Raw genomic sequence first — 20588 nt, 5'->3', positions numbered from 1 at the left:
ATGAAAGGAAATCAATCTGTGCAGGAAACCAGGTGCAGAGGAAACCAGCAATAGAGGAAACCAGGAATGAAAGGAAATCAATCCGTGCAGGAAACCAGGAATGAAAGGAAATCAATCTGTGCAGGAAACCAGGAATGAAAGGAAGTTAATTAGTGCAGGAAAACAGGAGTGGAGGAAACCAGGAATGAAAGGAAATCAATCTGTGCAGGAAAACAGGAGTGGAGGAAACCAGGAATGAAAGGAAATCAATCTGTGCAGGAAAACAGGAGTGGAGGAAACCAGGAATTAAAGGAAATCAATCCGTGCAGGAAACCAGGAGTAGAAGAAACCAGGAATGAAAGGAAATCAATCCGTGCAGGAAACCAGGAATTTGAGGAAACCAGGAATTAAAGGAAATCAATCTGTGCAGGAAACCAGGAATGAAAGGAAGTTAATTAGTGCAGGAAAACAGGAGTGGAGGAAACCAGGAATTAAAGGAAACCAGGAATTAAAGGAAATCTATCTGTGCAGGAAAACAGGAGTGGAGGAAACCAGGAAGGAAAGGAAACCAATCTGTGCAGGAAACCCTCCATGGGTCACACAAACCAGTAAGTAAAGCAAGAACTGCAAACCAGTAAGGGAAGGAAACCAGTACAAGGAAGTAGGAAGTCTAGGAAAGCAGGAGAACCAAGAAATAAAGGAAACCAGTAAGAACTGGAAACCAGTAAGCAAAGGAAACCAGTAACTACAACAAACCAACAAGTAAAGAAAACCAGTAAATCCAGGACACCAAGAAGGGCAGCAAACCAGTAAGGAAAGGAAACCAGTAACTACAGCAAACCAGTAGTACTGGAAACCAGTAAGTAAAAGAAATCAGCAGTGCAGGAAATAAAGGGAAACGGGAGTACAGGAAATCAGTGAGTAAAGGAAAAACCAGTAGTAGAGGAAACCAGTAAGAACTGGAAACCTGTTAGTAAGGAATACCAGTCGGTACCAAAAACCAGCAATTGCAGGAATCCAGTAAATACCACAAACCAGTAAGGACAGAAACCAGTAAGTGCAGTGAACCAGGGGGTGTCCAGAGCCAGTGGATCCATTCCCAAGGGGCTGAGGTGGCTTTGGGGCCAAGACTCAGGTCCTGGAGTTCCTTTCTTATCTCTTTTTTTCTCTTGATTCCATTTTTTAAAGTCCTTTTTAAGGAGAAGTTGCTGTTCCAAACATATTCCCTCTCTTTAAAAATCTCCCTTTAAATCAAGTGTCTATTCCAAATGTTCACCAGAAAAATTTGTCTCCCAAGTGGAGCAGGAGATTGGAAAAGTGAAGTTTGGGATTAATATTTTGACACAATGAATATGCAGCCCTTGGGGGAAACCTTCCATCATCATTAATTGCTTAGAAAGAGACTAGAAATGGCTTTTTTTTTATTATTTTTTAAAGAAATGTTTGTTCACTGAGTGTTTTCCAGCCTGGAGCTGAGGGTCAAGGACATTCCTGGTGATCACCAGGAGCTGGAATTCCTTTCAAATCCAACAAACTCACAGTTAAAAATATTACATTGAGTTGTACCTACACTGCCTTTTAAATGCTCCGGAATGGGTTGATTTGAGATGATGGAATAACAATCAAAGGATTTGGTGATGGAATAACAATCCTGGAATAACACTCTGAGGAACAAATGGCTTTTTTTTTTTTTTTGACATCCCAGGGAAGTGATTTCCCACTGAAATTTGCCATTGTAGGCAGGAATAAAAGGCACTGGAGGATTCAGGGTTTAATCCTGCCAAAATAAAGGGAAATGGGGGTTTCCAGCAAGGAAAGGACTTGTCTAGGGAATGTCAAATAAAGTGGGATTGTGGCGCGTTGTCAGGCTGGAAAATGGGATGAGAAAGGCAGAAAGGAGTGATTAAAACACCTGATGTGTGCAGGGTGGCCTCAGTTCCCATGGAAACAGCGGCTCCGGCAGGAGCTGGGAATTCCAGCCCTGCCTGGTGCTCCCGTGCAGCAGGAAAAGGGAATTGCAGCCTCAAAGCCCAGGGAGCAGCGGAGAAATGGGGGATTTTTAAGGCATTGGAAGGGCGTTTTTTGGACGTTTCCTGTCGGATCTCAGGATCTCAGTCCTGAGGTGCCACCGAGACCACCTTGGGGGGCTCGGGAGTCCTGGAATGTTCCAGAAGTGTCTGGTGGCTGGACTTTGATCCTACACAGGAGACGACACCTGTATGAGGACAGGAGGGTTTCACCGGGGTGAATGGTGAAGGGATCAGTTAATTAGAGGGTGAGACACAGGGTTTAGGATTTCTGTACAGGGGGGTTTAGAGAAGTAAGATGGAGGAATTGGGGCGTGTCCTGTCCTCCTTCTTCTTCTTCTTCTCCTCCATCTTCTGTGGTGATGGTGGCACTTTGGGATTGGTCATTACTGAAAGTGCACCCAGCAATAAGGGTGAAAGGTATTGGGGAAAAATGATAAATATTGTACACGTAACAATGGGTATAAAGATAGGTGACTGCCCGGAGGGCAGCACAGTGTGCTCATGGCTGGCTGCTGAGCAGAGCTCTGTCGGGCCGAGAGAAAATCTTTTAGATAAACAATTAATAAACATAAAAACCGAAAGAAGAACTGAAGCCTCTTCTCGTCCTTTGATACGCGGGCTGCCCCAAGGCCACCCCGGGCCTTTCCAGGCCCCTCAAACAGCCGAGAAACCCGGACAGTTTCCCTGCCTTGCAGAAGAGATTTGGGCAGGATTTGATGCATCCAGGCTGGAGCAGCATCATTAGCCCATAAATGAGCCTTAAATCCTGCCCTGGATGGCTCCTCCTGGGCTCAAAGCCAAGGAAAAATGGTGTAAATGAAAGGTGAGCAGCACCAGGCCTCAAAGTGCATTTCCCAAGTGGATGTTTTGTTGTTTTCTGGGAGAAACAGGGAGAAAATGAATGGAGATTCTGACAGATTTGGGATAATCATCCTGAATTCCCTCATGGCTTGACATGGAATAATGAGAGGTGTCCCTGGCCATGGATGAGCTTTGGGGCCACTTCCAGCCCAGACCATTCCCTGATTATTTGGGAATGGGATCTGTTCACAGATTGCAACTTTCTGCACAGATCTGGCAGGTCCAGGAAATATTTTAAGGAATATTTCCCCTCTTTCCTTTCTCCAGATCAGGAATGTTGAAACCAACCAGTGCTTGGACAACATGGGCCGCAAGGAGAACGAAAAAGTGGGATTTTTCAACTGCCATGGCATGGGAGGGAACCAGGTAAACAAAACCAAGGAAAAGTGGCTTTATTTGTCCAAGAATTCCTTTGGAATATTTTAAATATCTCTTTCAATTCTTTTTTAGATTTTGTGTGAAGGTAATATCAAAATAATCAATGAAAATTCCAAAATACTTTCAGTTTCGAGCTGAAGGATTTTAAGAGGACTCAGCCATTTTTTTGCAATGTCAGCTCCAGATTTTGGGGGAATATTGGTGCACATCCAGTGAATATATTTAATAGAATCCTGTTTATATATATTTAATATATATTTATATATATATATATTATAGTGAATATATTTAATAGAATCCTGCTGTCATTTAATAATAATTTTAACATTCTTTAACATGAACATTCATTAACATGAACTTTAGGAAATGCGATCAGGAATTTGAATTTATTTTTGTAAAAATGAAATGGGCAGGAATCTCCATGAATGTGGCTGGGTCTATCTGTTCTGAATGTGTGCAGGAAAATAAATATCCAGGATATTAATGGAAATTATTTAATGGAATTCCAGTAGTGGGAGCCTGGGGAGTTCCATTCAGAGGGGTGGAAAGGGAGTAGAAAAGGGGATGGAATTCCTGGTCTTGTGACCAACAACACTGGGTTAATTAGGACAAAATTTGCATATTCCAGTGGATATTCAAATTAGCATGGCTGCTCCAGATGAGGTTTGGGATGTAAATTATAATTAAGGGACTTTTAAGCATATTTTAAATTACCTGTATTTTAATTAATTAGAATTTATTATTTATGTGCAGAATTTTCCAGGGGTGGTGCCAGCCTGGCACGGTCACAATTCCCTGGTAGCTCTGGTGTTGCAGACACCTGCTCCTGGCCACATTCCTGCTGGGAAAGGCTGGGATGCTCCACGTGCCCATCCCTGATTTATCCCGGAGCTTCATCCCAGCTCCTGCCATCTCCTCCATCCTCACTGGAGCTTGGCCTCGTTTCCCTGCTTTTTGGCTGGGAAAAGCTTTCCCTTCCCCTGAATTCCCATGGATTTTTCCAAGGGAAAACCTTTCCCTTAGTTCCTATGGATTTCTCTAGTGGAAAACCTTTCCATTTCCCTGAATTCCCACTGATTTCTCCAGTGGAAAACCTGTCTATTTCCCTGAATTCCCACTGATTTCTCCAATAGAGAACCTTTCCCTTCCCTGAATTCCCACTGATTTCTCCAGTGGAAAACCTGTCTATTTCCCTGAATTCCCACTGATTTCTCCAGTGGAAAACCTGTCCATTTCCCTGAATTTCCACTGATTTCTCCAGTGGAAAACCTTTCCCTTAGTTCCTATGGATTTCTCTAGTGGTAAACCTTTCCCTTCCCCTGAATTCCCATGGATTTCTCCAGTGGAAAACCTTTCCCTTCTCCTGAATGGGAAAACCTTTTTTTTCCCCTGAATTCCCATGGATTTCTCCAGTGGAAAACCTTTCCCTGAATTCCCATGGATTTCTCCAAGGGAGAACCTTTCCCTTCCCCTGAATTCCCATGGATTCCTCCAGTGGAAAACCCTTCGCTGAATTCCCATGGATTTCTCCAGGAGAAAACCTTTCCCTTCCCTGAATTTATGTTGAAAACCTTTCTTTCCCTGAGTGGGAAAAGATTTCCCTTCCCCTGAATTCCCATGGATTTCTCCAGTGGAAAACCTTTCCCTTCCCCTGAATTCCCATGGATTTCTCCAGTGGAAAACCTTTCCCTTCCCCTGAATTCTCATGGATTTCTCCAGTGGAGAACCTTCCCTGAATTCCCATGGATTTCTCCAAGGGAGAACCTTTCCCTTCACATTAATTCCCATGGATTCCTCCAGTGGAAAACCTTTCCCTTCCTTTGAATGGGAAAACCTTTTTTTTCCCCTGAATTCCCATGGATTTCTCCAAGGGAGAACCTTTCCCTTCCCCTGAATTCCCATGGGTTTCTCCAGGAGAAAACCTTTCCCTGAATTCCCATGGATTTCTCCAATAGAGAACCTTTCCCTTCCCCTGAATTCCCGTGGATTTCTCCAGTGGAAAACCTTTCCCTTAGTTCCTATGGATTTCTCTAGTGGTAAACCTTTCCCTTCCCCTGAATTCCCATGGATTTCTCCAGTGGAAAACCTTTCCCTTCCCCTGAATGGGAAAACCTTTTTTTTCCCCTGAATTCCCATGGATTTCTCCAATAGAGAACCTTTCCCTTCCCCTGAATTCCCATGGATTTCTCCAGGGAGAACCTTCCCTGAATTCCCATGGATTTCTCCAAGGGAGAACCTTTCCCTTCCCCTGAATTCCCATGGATTTCTCCAGTGCAAAACCTTTCCCTTCCCCTGAATTCCCATGGGTTTCTCCAGGAGAAAACCTTTCCCTTCCCCTGAATTCCCATGGATTTCTCCAGGAGAAAACCTTTCCCTTCCCCTGAATTCCCATTGATTTCTCCAAGGGAAAACCTTTCCCTTAGTTCCTATGGATTTCTCCAGTGGAAAACCTTTCCATTTCCCTGAATTCTGGTGGATTCCTCCAGTGGAAAACCTTTCCCTTCCCCTGAATGGGAAAACCTTTTTTTTCCCCTGAATTCCCATGGATTTCTCCAAGGGAGAACCTTTCCCTTCCCCTGAATTCCCATGGATTTCTCCAAGAGAGAACCTTTCCCTTCCCCTGAATTCCCGTGGGTTTCTCCGATGAAAGGCTCCAGCTCCGCAGCCCGGGGTCCCTCCCAGGGCCGGGGTTGGTTCCCAGCCCTTTCCCAGCCCTTTCCCAGCCCTTTCCCAGCCCTTTCCCAGCCCTTTCCCAGCCCCGCTGTGTTCCAGGTGTTCTCCTACACGGCGGACAAGGAGATCCGCACGGACGACCTGTGCCTGGACGTGTCGCGGCTCAACGGCCCCGTCCTCATGCTCAAGTGCCACCACCTGAGGGGCAACCAGCTCTGGGAGTACGATGCTGAGGTACCCCGGGCCTGGGGGGTGGTTCTGGCACAATCCCAGCAGCCCTGAGGCTGGAAAAGCATTCCAGGGTCATGGTGTGCCAGCTGTGCCCACCCTGTGCCCAGCCCTGAATTCCTGGGACACCTCCAGGGATGGGCACTGCAAACCCCCCTGGGCAGCTCCAATCCCATGGGGAAATTCCTGCTGCTGGCCACACACACACCAAGGTTCCAATTCCAAGCCAGTTTCTGGGGAAATCCTCCTGGGATTTGCCCAATTCCATGTTTCCATCTCGCTTTAAGCGATTCCCACAGGGATTTCCGTTCACACCGAGTGCCACCTCCAGGGATGGGCACTCCAAACCTCCCTGGGCAGCCCCTGCCAAGGCCTGAGCCCCCTTTCTGTGCTATTGGTGAGGTTCCCCAGATGGAAGAGGAAAGCATGAATCCAACTCCATGTTGTTAGAAGGCAGATTTATTATTTTATGTTACTATATTATATAAAAGAATGCTGTACTAAAACGATACAAAAAGAACACAGAAAGGATACAGACAGAAGGCTAAAAAGATAACAATGAAAATTCATGACTCTCTCCAGAGCCCTGACACAGCTGGGCTCTGAAGAGAGTAATGAATTTTCATTATAATAAATAATGAAATGGCCAATAAATAAAAACAATGGCCAATAAATAAAAACAACTCACATGAAACCAATCAAACATTGACCAGCTGGTAAGCAATGTCCAAACCACATTCCAAAGCAGCAGAACACAGGAGAAGCAAATCAGACAATTATTGCAAAAAAAAAAAAATTGTTTGCATTTTTCTCTGAGGCTGCTCAGCTTCCCAGGGGCAAAGCCCTGGGCAAAGAGATTTTTCCAGAAAATATCACAGTGACACCCTTTCCATGGGGAAATTCCTGCTGGTGTCCACCCCGAGGCTGGAAAAGCCCTCCCAGGTCATCAGGACCGAGCTGTGCCCCATCCCCACCTTGCACTAATTTTTATAAAATCTAGTATTTTTCCCATAGAATTTTCATATAATTTAATATAATTTTTCCTATCAATTTTTCATTCAGGAATTCCTTGGGCACCTCCACCCTTCCTGCCTGGAAGGCTGGAATTCTTCCAATAAAATACAGGGAATGTGCTGGTTTTTCCCTTAAATTGAGCAGAATTTCCCAGGAATGGTGTAAAACCCAGCTCGGCCATGAGATGGAGCTCCTAAAACAGGAATACTCCGTGTTTTTATGGCATCTCCAAGGATTGGCTGCTTGTTCTCCTGGAAAACATCCCATTGCATTCCCTGTCCCTGGATTTATTGGGCAAAGCTTTTTATTGCCAATTTTCCTTGGAATATTCAGATTTCAGCTGCCGATTTTCCCTTTCATTTCATTATTGTCATTATTATATATTTGTTCCTGTATTATTAACCTCCAAACATTCCTAATATCCAGGACTTTTTTCCCCAAGAAAACAACCAGTTGTGATATTCCATTTTTTTTTTTTCCAAGAGAAACAATTGCAGGATATTTCCTGAATCCCTTGTATTCATTAATTTGATTTTCCAGTGGAATTACACTGACTTTTCCTTACCTTTGCTTGTTCAGGCATTGCATGGAGGGATTTTGGAGGGATTTTGGGATGATTCCCGTTGTGACATCTGGGGAAACCTCTGGATGTGGAGAGGGATGAGATCCCTCGGGGTTTATTCCAAGGCTGCCAGAGCCCCAGGAATGTTTGCACAACGCTCTGAGGGACAGGATGGGATTGTTGGTGTATCCTGGCAGGGCCAGGGTTGGGATCAGTGATCCCTGTGGATCCCTCCCCGCTCAGAATTCCATGATTTTTTTCCTGGATATTTGCCGCTGTTTGTCCCCGGTTGTGATGTCTCCCTGCAAAGTTGTGGAATTTCCATCCAGGGAGAGCTGAGGGGCTGCACAAAAAATGTTCCTTGGATCACTGACTCCGCTTTCCTTCTGTGTTCCCTTCCCCTCAGTATTTTGGGAAATGGGAGTATAGCTTTGAGGTAAGTCTGGTGCAATCCCTGTGCCAAATCCCAATCCCTGGAATAGCTCCTGTGGCAGTGCCCTCACCCAGTGCTTCCCCATAGCTGCTGCTCCAATTTCCAGAGCTTCCCTCTCCCTGAGCCAGCCTGGGAGAAGTTTTTGGGATATTTCTAGGAAAACCCCATCTGTGGATCTTCCCAATGGGGAAGGGCAATCCAAGCATAGGGAGAACGGGATTGGGAGCCACACTCTGGATCATGGGAATGCTCTCAAGAGCAAGGCAGAAGTTTTGGGATATTTCTAGGAAAACCCCATCTGTGGATCTTCCCAATGGGGAATGGCAATCCAAGCATAGGGAGAACGGGATTGGGAGCCACAATCTGGATGGTGGGCATGCTCTCAAGAGCAAGGTGGAAGTTTGGGGATATTTTTATCCAATAGAAGGATGGATAGAAATATCCCAAATATGTGGATCTGTGGATCTTCCCAGCAGGGATTTACAGCAATCCGAAGATAGGGAGAATGAGCCACAATCCACTCTGGTTCATGGGAATGCTCTCCAGAGCAAGGCGGAAGTTTTGGGATATTTCTAGGAAAACCCCATCTCTGCCTGGATCTTCCTAATGGGGAATGGCAATCCAATAGTAGGAAGAACAGGACTGGGAGCCACAATGTGGATCACGAGAATGCTCTCAAGAGCAAGGTGGAAGTTTTGGGATATTTCTAGGAAAACCCCATCTGTGGATCTTCCTAATGGGGAATTGCAGCAATCCAAGAGTAGGAAGAACGGGATTTGGAGCCACACTCTGGATCATGGGAATGCTCTCCAGAGCAGGAGGAAGTTCGGGGATATTTCTAGGAAAACCCCCTCTGTGGATCTTCCCAATGGGGAATGGCAATCCAGGCATAGGGAGAACGGGATTTGGAGCCACACTCTGGATCGTGGACATGCTGTCAATAGCAAGGTGGAAGTTTGGGGATATTTCTAGGAAAACCCCATCTCTGCCTCGATCTTCCCAATGGGGAATTGCAGCAATCTGAGAGTAGGGAGAACAGGACTGGGAGCCACAATGTGGATCACGAGAATGCTCTCAAGAGCAAGGTGGAAGTTTGGGGATATTTCTAGGAAAACCCCATCTGTGGATCTTCCCAATGGGGAATGGCAATCCAAGCATAGGGAGAACGGGATTGGGAGCCACACTCTGGATCATGGGAATGCTCTTAAGAGCAAGGTGGAAGTTCTGGGATATTTCTAACCCCATCTGTGGATCTTCCCAATGGGGAATAGTAATCCACAGGTAGGGAGAACGAGATTGGGAGCCACAGTCTGGATCATGGGAATGCTCTCAATAGCAAGGCAGAAGTTTTTGGGATATTTCTAGGAAAACCCCATCTCTGCCTCGATCTTCCCAATGGGGAATTGCAGCAATCTGAGGGTAGGGAGAACAGGACTGGGAGCCACACTCTGGATCATGGGAATGCTCTCAAGAGCAAGGCGGAAGTTTTGGGGTATTTCTCGGAAAACCCCATCTGTGGATCTTCCCAATGGGGAATGGCAATCCAAGCATAGGGAGAACAGGATTTGGAGCCACACTCTGGATCATGGGAATGCTCTCAATAGCAAGGCAGAAGTTTTGGGGATATTTCTAGGAAAACCCCATCTCTGCCTGGATCTTCCTAATGGGGAATAGCAATCCACGGGTAGGAAGAACAGGACTGGGAGCCACAATGTGGATCACGAGAATGCTCTTAAGAGCAAGGTGGAAGTTCTGGGATATTTCTAGGAAAGCCCCATCTGTGGATCTTCCCAATGGGGAATGGCAATCCAATAGTAGGAAGAACAGGATTTGGAGCCACACTCTGGATCATGGGAATGCTCTCAATAGCAAGGCAGAAGTTTTGGGATATTTCTAGGAAAACCCCATCTGTGGATCTTCCCAATGGGGAATGGCAATCCAAGCGTAGGGAGAACGGGATTGGGAGCCACACTCTGGTCATGGGAATGCTCTTAAGAGCAAGGTGGAAGTTCTGGGATATTTCTAGGAAAGCCCCATCTGTGGATCTTCCCAATGGGGAATAGCAATCCAATAGTAGGAAGAACAGGATTTGGAGCCACACTCTGGATCATGGGAATGCTCTCAAGAGCAAGGCAGAAGTTTTTGGGATATTTCTAGGAAAACCCCATCTGTGGATCTTCCCAATGGGGAATGGCAATCCAAGCATAGGGAGAACGGGATTGGGAGCCACACTCTGGATCATGGGAATGCTCTCCAGAGCAGGGAGGAAGTTTGGGGGGTATTTCTTGGAAAATCCCATCTCTGCCTGGATCTTCCTAATGGGGAATAGCAATCCAATAGTAGGAAGAACAGGATTTGGAGCCACACTCTGGATCATGGGAATGCTCTCAAGAGCAAGGTGGAAGTTTTGGGATATTTCTAACACCATCTGCGGATCTTCCCAATGGGGAATGGCAATCCAAGCGTAGGGAGAACGGGATTGGGAGCCACACTCTGGATCATGGGAATGCTCTCAGAGCAGGGAGCAGATTTTGTGTGCGATTCAACCCCAGCCCACGAACCCCCTCCGCCCATCCCCGTCTGTCCCCATCCCGCTCTCCATGAACGATTCCCGGTTTTCCGCGCCATTCCCGCTTTTCCAGAGGCACACGTTCCTGCACATCATCACGCAGTCGTGCCTGACGCTGGGCAGGCTGGAGGACGGCTCGCAGGGCCCCACGGTGGAGGCCTGCGACGGGAGCCCCCTGCAGACCTGGATTCTCAGGAATTACTCCCGCCTGGAAGTCTTTAGGAAGGTTTACTCCAGCCCCACGGATTACTTCCTGTAGGGGCATCGGGACTGGGAGCGGAGCTGGGATGGGGTAAGGAATTGCCAGGGAATCTTCCTGCCCCGGGCTCTGCCGAGTTTCTGTCTTGTTTTACTTTGGGGTGGAGTTTTTGTATTTTTGGAAATTTTTTTGGCGGTTTTGCGAATGTTCATTTTTTCATGGAATTCGTAGATCTTCGTGGAATGCTTCAGGGAATTTTACGAGAATTTTTGAAACACTTTTTCACACAGTTTTCATTATTCCCTGAAATTTTCCCTGACGTTTTCCATGAAATTTTCTATGAAATTTTCATGGATCTTTTGTAGATTTTTCATAGCATTTTCTAGCAATTTTTCAGAGAATTTTCTAGCAATTTTTCATAGATTTTTCATACAACTATTTCATAAAATTTTCATACAATTATTTCATAAAAGTTTCATACAATTATTTCATAAAAGTTTCATACAATTATTTCATAAAAGTTTCATACAATTATTTCATAAAATTTTCATACAAATATTTCATAAATTTTTCGTACAAATATTTCATAAATTTTTCGTACAATTATTTCATAAAATTTTCGTACAATTATTTCATAAAATTTTCGTACAATTATTTCATAAAATTTTCGTACAATTATTTCATAAAATTTTCGTACAATTATTTCATAAAATTTTCGTACAAATATTTCATAAAATTTTCGTACAATTATTTCATAAAATTTTCGTACAATTATTTCATAAAATTTTCGTACAATTATTTCATAAAATTTTCGTACAATTATTTCATAAAATTTTCGTACAATTATGTCATAAAATTTTCGTACAATTGTCATAAAATTTTCGTACAATTATTTCATAAAATTTTCGTACAAATATTTCATAAAATTTTCGTACAATTATTTCATAAAATTTTCGTACAATTATTTCATAAAATTTTCGTACAAATATTTCATAAATTTTTCGTACAATTGTCATAAAATTTTCGTACAATTATGTCATAAAATTTTCGTACAAATATGTCATAAATTTTTCGTACAATTATTTCATAAATTTTTCGTACAATTATTTCATAAACTTTTCGTACAAATATTTCATAAACTTTTCGTACAGTTATTTAATAGAATTTTTCATGGAATTTCCACAGAATGTTGATTTAATTTTTGGTAGAATTTTAATAGAATTTTGATCAAATTTTTATGAAATCTAATATTTTTCCCATAGAATTTTCATATAATTTAATAGATTTCTTCATATCAATTTTTTTCTATAAAACAAGACAGAAGTTTATTTTATAGCTGTAGGATAGAACAGATGTTTAGTGTTAGCTCTTAGTTTTTAATAATTATTAGTTACTAGTAATTATTAGTCTTACTAGTTGTTAGTTTTAATTAATTTTGGATGAATTAAACTCCCTTGATCTCTTGCTGTCACAATGATTGTTCCAATCTGCAGGAGCTGAAGATTTGGTTTCTATTCCCAGACATAAAAATTATTCCAGTTGCAAAATATTTTCTCAAAAAGGTTCCACTTTTCCTAGGATTTTCCATGGATTTTTCCTAGAATTTTCCTAGAATTTGTTATTTTTTATAGATTTTTTTTTTCCCTTGTACTTTTCATGGAATTCTTCCCATTTAGTGAAACAGCACAAGGAGATGGGTGGTAGGAAAACCAAATTCCTTGTTGGAATTTCCCACCAGTTTAGTTGGAACACTAGAAAAAAGTCTTTCTTTATATCTACATATATTTAATATTATATATATGGATGTGTATTTATTTTGTAATTTTTATTTCTATATAAAATTAAAAAATATAAAACTATAATAGTTATAAATTTACACTCATAAATACCCATATTTTTATTATGTAATATATAAGCATTATGCTATATTTTTCAGTAAATATAATATTACATAGAAATATTATAAATAATGAACATAAATGGTGTTTATGAGCCCTGAGAGCATCAGACTCTTGTGAAAATAATTCCTGATTTCCCTTCGGTTAGGAGTATTATTATATTATTTTATTTTAATTTATATTTTATATTCTCATCTGCTATTATTAGTATATTATTTTATATATCTCATATTTTATACTATTCTAGATTATATTATTTAATCTATTTTTAGTCCCTTAAATTTTGTATTCTGTATTATTTTTTATATTTGTTTATATTGCACATAACATATTATAGTAATCTATATTATTTAACGTATTATTTTTATATTATCTATAATCTCATCTTTTATATTAATTTTTTTCCTATAATTTATTTATTTTATAATTTTTTAATATTATATCAATATTTATCCTCCTGGGTGAGCCCAAGACCTCAAGCAGCTCCCACATTCCAGCCCCTCTATCCTGAGGAGATCCCAAGGTTTGACATCAGCCTGGGCTGTTTGGGATGAATTTTGGGATTAATTCCTCCTTTCCTGAGGGCTCCAGGATTTTCCTGCCCGTCCTGGTTTTCCCTGTTTATTCCCTTGCCATAAAACCGGGCTCTGCTGCAGTGGATGATCTGCAGACAGGATTTCCACCCTGAAATTCCCCATTCCCAGGGATCTTGGGAGAGCTGGGAATGTTCCCCTGGAGAAGGGAAGGAGCCAGGGAGAGCTTCCAGAACATTCCAGGGCCTGGAGGGGCACCAGGAGAGCTGAGAGGGGCTGGGGACAGGGATGGAGGGACAGGAGCCAGGGAATGGCTCCCAGTGCCAGAGGGCAGGGATGGGTGGGACACTGGGAATTGTTGGGAATTGGGAATTCCAGGCTGGGATGGGTGGGCAGGCCCTGGCACAGAGAAGCTCTGGAGCGAGTCCTGAGGAGGCCACGGAGAAGCTCCAAGCACTGGGGATTCTCTCTGGGGACAAAATGCAGCAAAATAATTGTTCCAAAATCTCCTTTTCTTACCCCTCCCTGCCTTCTCCCCATGGTGCCTCCCAAATCCTGATGCTGGGCCAGAGCAGCACATGGAATTGTGGATGATGGCTGGAGAAGGGAAGGCTCCAGGCAGAGCTCAGAGCCCCTGGCAGGGCCTGAAGGGGCTCCAGGAGAGCTGAGAGGGGCTGGGGACAGGGATGGAGGGACAGGAGCCAGGGAATGGCTCCCAGTGCCAGAGGGCAGGGATGGATGGGACATTGGGAATTGGGAATTCCTGCCTGGGAGGGTGGGCAGGCCCTGGCACAATCCCAGGGAATGGTGGTGGGAATGCTCCCGGCTCAGCTGGGACTGAACCTCTCTGGTGTTGTTTAAGGACAGAATTTCCTGTTGAACTTTCTGGGATTTCTGCGGGAATTTGTTCTCCCTGTGGAACAGGTGGTGTTTTGTTCCTTCCAATACATTTTGTGTCCTCCTAATTCTCCCATCCCTCAGAAATGTGGGATCACAGGAGGTGTCCCAAGGAGGAAACAGCAGCATATCCATGGAATACTGAGCAAATCCATTCCCATCAGCAACAAAAAATCCCCGCTCTGGTCCCAAACATTCCACATGTCCATGGCCGTGGAGACCAAACTCCTCCATCCAGCAGCTGTGCCTTGGAAATACAAGATTTCCTTGGAGTTCTCTTCCCTTTGCTGAGGGTTTGTTGGCTCAGCAGAGGGAGGAGCAGGGTGGTGGGGCTGTCCTGGAGCTCCAGCAGGTTTGCTCCAGTGACCAAACCAGGCTGAAATGCCAGAAAATTGCAATTTCCAGGGTGGAATTCTGTGGTGGTGCTCACAGGGGTCCCAGGATGAGGGGAGAGATGAGGATCTGACTCCATGTTTCAGAAGGATGATTGATTATTTTATGATATATATTACATTAAAACTATACTAAAAGAATAGAAGAAAGGATTTCATCAGAAGGTTTGCAAGGAATAGAAAGGAATGGAATGATTGTGACTGACCAGAGAGTCTGAGCCAGCTGACTGTGATTGGCCATTAATTAGAAACAACCAACACTGACCAATCCCAGATGCACCTGTTGCATCCCACAGCAGCAGATAATCATTGGTTGCATTTTGTTCCTGAGGCTTCTCAGGAGAAAAAAATCCTGGCAAAGGGATTTTTCAGAGAATATCGCGGCTACAGGATTCCAGCGGAACGCTGTGTTCTCAGCAGGAATTCTCTGTCCCCCCTTGCAGAAGCTCACCCTGAGGCACCTGAACAGCAACCAGTGCCTGGCGGAGCCGTCGGACGAGGACCGGCTGGTGCCCACCGTGCGCGACTGCGGCGGCGGCCGCGCCCAGCAGTGGCTGCTGCGCAACATGACCCTGCCGGCGTGATCCCGCCGAGCCCCGCTGCTCCCGGGGAGCCCGCGGAGCCCGGCCCGCTCCCGGCCCCGCAGAGCCACCCCCAGCTGGGGCTCCTGCTGCCGCCGGGCCCTTGGGCTCCTCCGGGGATCCAGGTGATCCAGGAGCGGCTGGTACTGACAGCAGCGGGCTCCAGGCTCCAGAGGCAGCGGCTGACCCTGGAGAAGGTGGGATAAGGAGGAGTTGCATTCACTCCTGAGATTCCAGAGGCACCTTGGAGAGGTTGGGATATGGAGGTGTCACTGTCGCCCCAGAGATTCCAGAGGCACCATCTGACCTTGGAGAAGCTGGGATAGGGAGATTTCATTGTCACCCCAGGGATTCCAGAGGCACCTTGGAGAAGTTGGGATATGGAGGTGTCACTGTCGCCCCAGAGATTCCAGAGGCACATCTGACCTTGGAGAAGTTGGGATATGGAGGTGTTGCTGTCACTCCAGAGGCACCAGTTCACCTTGGAGAAGTTTGGGATATGGGGGTGTCACTGTCACTCCTGAGATTCCAGAGGCACCTTGGAGAGGTTGGGATATGGGGGTGTCACTGTCACCCCAGAGATTCCAGAGACAGCAGCTGACCTTGGAGAAGTGGGGATAGGGAGGCATTGCTGTCACTCCAGAGATTCCAGAGGCACCTTGGAGAAGAAGTTGGGATATGGAGGTGTTGCTGTCACTTCAGAGGTATCATCATCTGACCTAGGAGAAGTTGGGATATGGAGGCATTGCTGTCACTCTGGAGATTCCAGAGGCACATCTGACCTTGGAGAAGGTGGGATAGGGAGATTTCATTGTCACCCCAGGGATTCCAGAGACACCTTGGAGAAGTTGGGATAGGGAGGTGTCACTGTCACCCCAGAGATTCCAGAGGCACCTTGGAGAAGTTGGGATATGGAGGTGTTGCTGTCACTTCAGAGGCATCATCGTCTGACCTAGGAGAAGTTGGGATATGGAGGCATTGCTGTCACTCTGGAGATTCCAGAGACAGCAGCTGACCTTGGAGAAGGTGGGATAGGGAGGCATTGCTGTCACTCCAGAGGCACCAGTTCACCTTGGAGAAGTTTGGGATAGGGAGGTGTCACTGTCACCCCAGAGATTCCAGAGGCACCTTGGAGAAGTTGGGATATGGAGGTGTCACTGTCGCCCCAGAGATTCCAGAGGCACATCTGACCTTGGAGAAGTTGGGATATGGAGGTGTTGCTGTCACTCCAGAGGCACCATCTGACCTTGGAGAAATTGGGATAGGGAGGTGTCACTGTCACTCCAGAGGCATCATCGTCTGACCTTGGAGAAGTTGGGATAGGGAGGCATTGCTGTCACTCCAGAGATTCCAGAGGCACCTTGGAGAGGTTGGGATATGGAGGTGTCACTGTCACTCCTGAGATTCCAGAGACAGCAGCTGACCTTGGAGAAGGTGGGATAGGGAGGCATTGCTGTCACTCCAGAGGCACCAGTTCACCTTGGAGAAGTTTGGGATAGGGAGATTTCATTGTCACCCCAGGGATTCCAGAGACACCTTGGAGAAGTTGGGATATGGAGGTGTCACTGTCACTCCTGAGATTCCAGAGACACCTTGGAGAAGGTGGGATAGGGAGGTGTCACTGTCACCCCAGAGATTCCAGAGGCACATCTGACCTTGGAGAAGGTAGGATAGGGACGCATTGCTGTCACTCCAGAGGCACCATCTGACCTTGGAGAAATTGGGATTTGGAGGTGTTGCTGTCACTTCAGAGGCATCATCTGACCTTGGAGAAGTTGGGATAGGGAGGTGTCACTGTCACCCCAGAGATTCCAGAGGCACCTTGGAGAAGTTGGGATATGGGGGTGTCACTGTCACCCCAGAGATTCCAGAGACAGCAGCTGACCTTGGAGAAGGTGGGATAGGGAGGCATTGCTGTCACTCCAGAGGCACCAGTTCACCTTGGAGAAGTTTGGGATAGGGAGGTGTCACTGTCACCCCAGAGATTCCAGAGGCACAGCTGACCTTGGAGAAGTTGGGATGTGGAGGTGTCACTGTCACACGTCACCACGGAGCGGTGGCCCAGTCTGAAGGCCCTGTGGCACCAGCTGGCACTGGGAGCCGTCCTGGGAGGTGTGGCCCGAGCTGGGGGGATGTGCTGGGCTCTCCTGGAGGAGATCCTGGAGAATATCCTGGGGAATCCTGGGTGTTCTCTGGTGCCCAGTGGGATTTGGCAGCACCAAAGCTTCTTGGGTTGTGCTGGGAAAAAAAACAGGATCCAGTGTTGGGAAAACCAGGCCAGGAGTGCACTTCACCAGGAATTCCAGCAGATGAGGCCACAGGAGACGCGGGAATGCCGAGGGGAAGGAGTGGCACTCGTGGGACCTCGGGGTGGCACGGAGGGAGCTGTCCCCTCCTTCCATGGACACGGAGCTGGAGCTGGGGCTCAGGGGACACCTGGAAGGACCAAAATTGAGACCTCTGGAGCTTGGAGGGTCTCCATCCCTCCATCCCAACGCATCCATGAGTCCCTGCATCCCAGCCCTGGCCCTGGATCCGCTCCCAGCTCTGCCTGCAGGTGTTCCTGGAATCACAGGGGCTCCTTTCTGGTTTCAGGAATTCGGGGGCTCCCTCCTGGTGTGGGTGTGGGTGTTCCCACAGCGCTGCTGGCCCTCAGGAGCTGCTCCTGCTGGCATGTGGGGACAGGGACATTCCCGTGGGAGCCACCCCAAATGCAGCTGTGGCCCTCTGGGCTGGGATTTTGGGAATTCTCACTGCCTGAAATCCCAGGGCAGCGGGATCCCAGCACGGGTAAGTGGGGAAATATTTCCCAGGATTTCCCTCACAATTCCCCAAAAATCTCTGTAAATGCACTGGGTCATTAAAAATGCTGGTATTTTCTGTACCTGCTGTGGTGGTCCTGGATTCATCCTGGGGTTTATGGATGGTGTAAATGACAATATTTGCTGGACACTGAGCATTAAAGGGGAAGCAGGAGGGGGTTCAGCTGGCAAAGGGATTGCTGGGCATCCATGGAGCTGGAATATCCTGGATTAACCTGGATTGGGGCTCATCTCCAGCCTCCCGCCCAAATATTCCTGCTCCTCATCCTCCAGAAATACAAAATGTGATTTAAAAATCCCACAGAAAAGGGGGAGGTTTTATTCTTTGTAAAAAGAACAGGAGAACACCAGGATCCACTTTAACCAGGGATTTCCATGCAGACAAAGAGGAACCAGTCATTTATTTCACCTCCTTCCCGAGGGTTTGGCTGCAGCACAGCGCTGGGTGGGTTCTGGGGTGGGAATTGGGGTGGGAAGGGGGAGGTGGGGAATGTCCTGGGGACAGTGGGACAGGGCGGTGTCACCTCCCTGGCTCCACATCCCCAGCCCTGTCCCACCCCAAGGCTCCTTGGCGTTGCAACCAGAGCTATTTACAAAATTAGGATTTTATAAATAGAGCTTCTATATTAATACATAATTCTGTAATTCATCCTACACTGCTGCAGTGCCCTTCAATCAACCAAATCACAAAAGGACTAATTAACAACTCGTTTAATGAGATTCCCCACACCCAGAGTTGCTTCCTTGTCCAAAACCCATGGAAAAACCCCAGCTAAAATCCCTTTTCTCAGTAATTCCTGTTCCAGGTTGTCCCTGCAGGTGTCTGGGGGGTTGGAGCTGCAGGTGACACCAAACCCTGGTGAGGCCCAGCTGGTAATTAGCGCCTTTGGAGGTAATTAACTGCTCCTGTTAATGATGGGCTGCGGAGCCTGGGAATGAATCACCCAGTAATCCCTTTGGGAGGGATGAATGCAGGCACCGAGGTATTTCCCCTTTTTTTTTTGGGATTTCTCAGAAATGGCAATAATTAGGATTGACAGAAAATTACAGAGAGGGAACCAACCTCCATCTCATTTCTCTGGAAATATGATTTATCCCTTTTTTTGGGATTTATTTAAGGGATTTAGGGATTCATCCAGAGGGATATTAGGATATTTTTGAGGAATATGCTGGTACTGGTGCCATGTCTGCCTGCTCCAACTACCATTTCAAACTGGAAATTATTTTTGTGAGGAAAACCAGCAGGATCTGCCCTCAAATCCACACCCAGGCAGTGGGATTGGCAGAGAGGGGTTTGGGAATGTCTCTGTTAATTCAGGGAACACATAATTAATTTCATCATTTCATTTGTCATCATCCCCACATCAGCTAAAGCCTGGGAAAGCCTCCAGGTACTGAAATCAGGGAATTGCTGTGTGGCTGCTGTGGGGATCTAAACATCTCAAAAACTTAAATTTAATGAAGGTAAAAACGGGATAAAAGGGAATGGAATGGAATGGAGAAATGGAATTGCAGGGAAAGGAGGCCCAGGGGGAACTCCTGCCCAGGTGGGTTTAAATGGATCTGGGATGGGAAGGCTGGGATGGCAGCAGGCAGGGAGGGCTGGGTTTGTGGGATAATCGGCACAGGGAGGATGAGGAGCTGCTGGGGAGTCCAGAGGAGCCTCGGAGCCAGGCTGGGAGCGCTGGGAATGTTCCCCTGGAGAGGGAAGGATCCAGGGGGAGCTTCCAGAACATTCCAGGGCCTGAAGGGGCTCCAGGAGAGCTGAGAGGGGCTGGGGACAGGGATGGAGGGACAGGAGCCAGGGAATGGCTCCCAGTGCCAGAGGGCAGGGATGGATGGGACACTGGGAATTGTTGGGAATTGGGAATTCCTGGCTGGGAGGGTGGGCAGGCCCTGGCACAGAGAAGCTCTGGAGCGAGTCCTGAGGAGGCCACGGAGATGCTCCAAGCACTGGAGATTCTCTCTGGGGACAAAATGCAGCAAAATAATTGTTCCAAAATCTCCTTTTCTTACCCCTCCCTGCCTTCTCCCCATGGTGCCTCCCAAATCCTGATGCTGGGCCAGAGCAGCACATGGAATTGTGGATGATGGCTGGAGAAGGGAAGGCCCCAGGCAGAGCTCAGAGCCCCTGGCAGGGCCTGAAGGGGCTCCAGGAGAGCTGAGAGGGGCTGGGGACAGGGATGGAGGGACAGGAGCCAGGGAATGGCTCCCAGTGCCAGAGGGCAGGGATGGATGGGACACTGGGAATTGGGAATTCCTGGCTGGGCTGGGATTGCCAGAGCAGCCCCTGGATCCCTGGAGCAGCCTGGGACAGTGGGATCAGCTGGGAATTCCATCATTCCAGGAGAACAGCTCTGCCAGGGCTGCCTGGAGCAGCCTGCTGTCCCCTTTGGGTGACACTGTTCCGTGTCCTCCACTCCTTTCCCACTCCCACTATTCCCTCATCCCACCCTGCCTGGCAGAACACGCTTGGAATCTGCTCATGCCCCTAAAAAGCAATGAGGATTTTAATTGCAGTAATTACAGGGAATGGCTC

The 20588-nt window shown here is 46.6% G+C and overlaps 1 protein-coding gene across 6 annotated transcripts in view; it reads left to right on the top strand.

The window, feature by feature from the left end:
- The window catches only part of GALNT13 (polypeptide N-acetylgalactosaminyltransferase 13), a 61378-nt gene extending 43267 nt beyond the window's left edge, over positions 1-18111 (top strand). Inside the window, exons 11-15 of one of the 6 annotated variants that reach the window (XM_064718993.1) lie at positions 3138-3236; positions 6021-6155; positions 15090-16019; positions 16254-16516; positions 16575-18111. In XM_064718993.1, the coding sequence (XP_064575063.1) occupies positions 3138-3236; positions 6021-6155; positions 15090-15230 (375 nt within the window). In that variant the 3' untranslated portion in view covers positions 15231-16019; positions 16254-16516; positions 16575-18111. Of the gene's footprint in view, positions 1-3137; positions 3237-6020; positions 6156-15089; positions 16517-16554 lie in introns of all 6 variants that reach the window. The other 5 variants (XM_064718991.1, XM_064718992.1, XM_064718994.1 and 2 more) reach the window with 5 other exon arrangements.
- The last annotated feature ends 2477 nt before the right edge of the window (positions 18112-20588 follow it).

Source organism: Zonotrichia leucophrys, chromosome 7 (genome assembly GCF_028769735.1).
Source record: "Zonotrichia leucophrys gambelii isolate GWCS_2022_RI chromosome 7, RI_Zleu_2.0, whole genome shotgun sequence".
Lineage (NCBI taxonomy): Eukaryota > Metazoa > Chordata > Aves > Passeriformes > Passerellidae > Zonotrichia > Zonotrichia leucophrys.
Note: the sequence above shows the minus strand (reverse complement) of the source record. Positions and strands in the feature narration are given on the sequence as shown.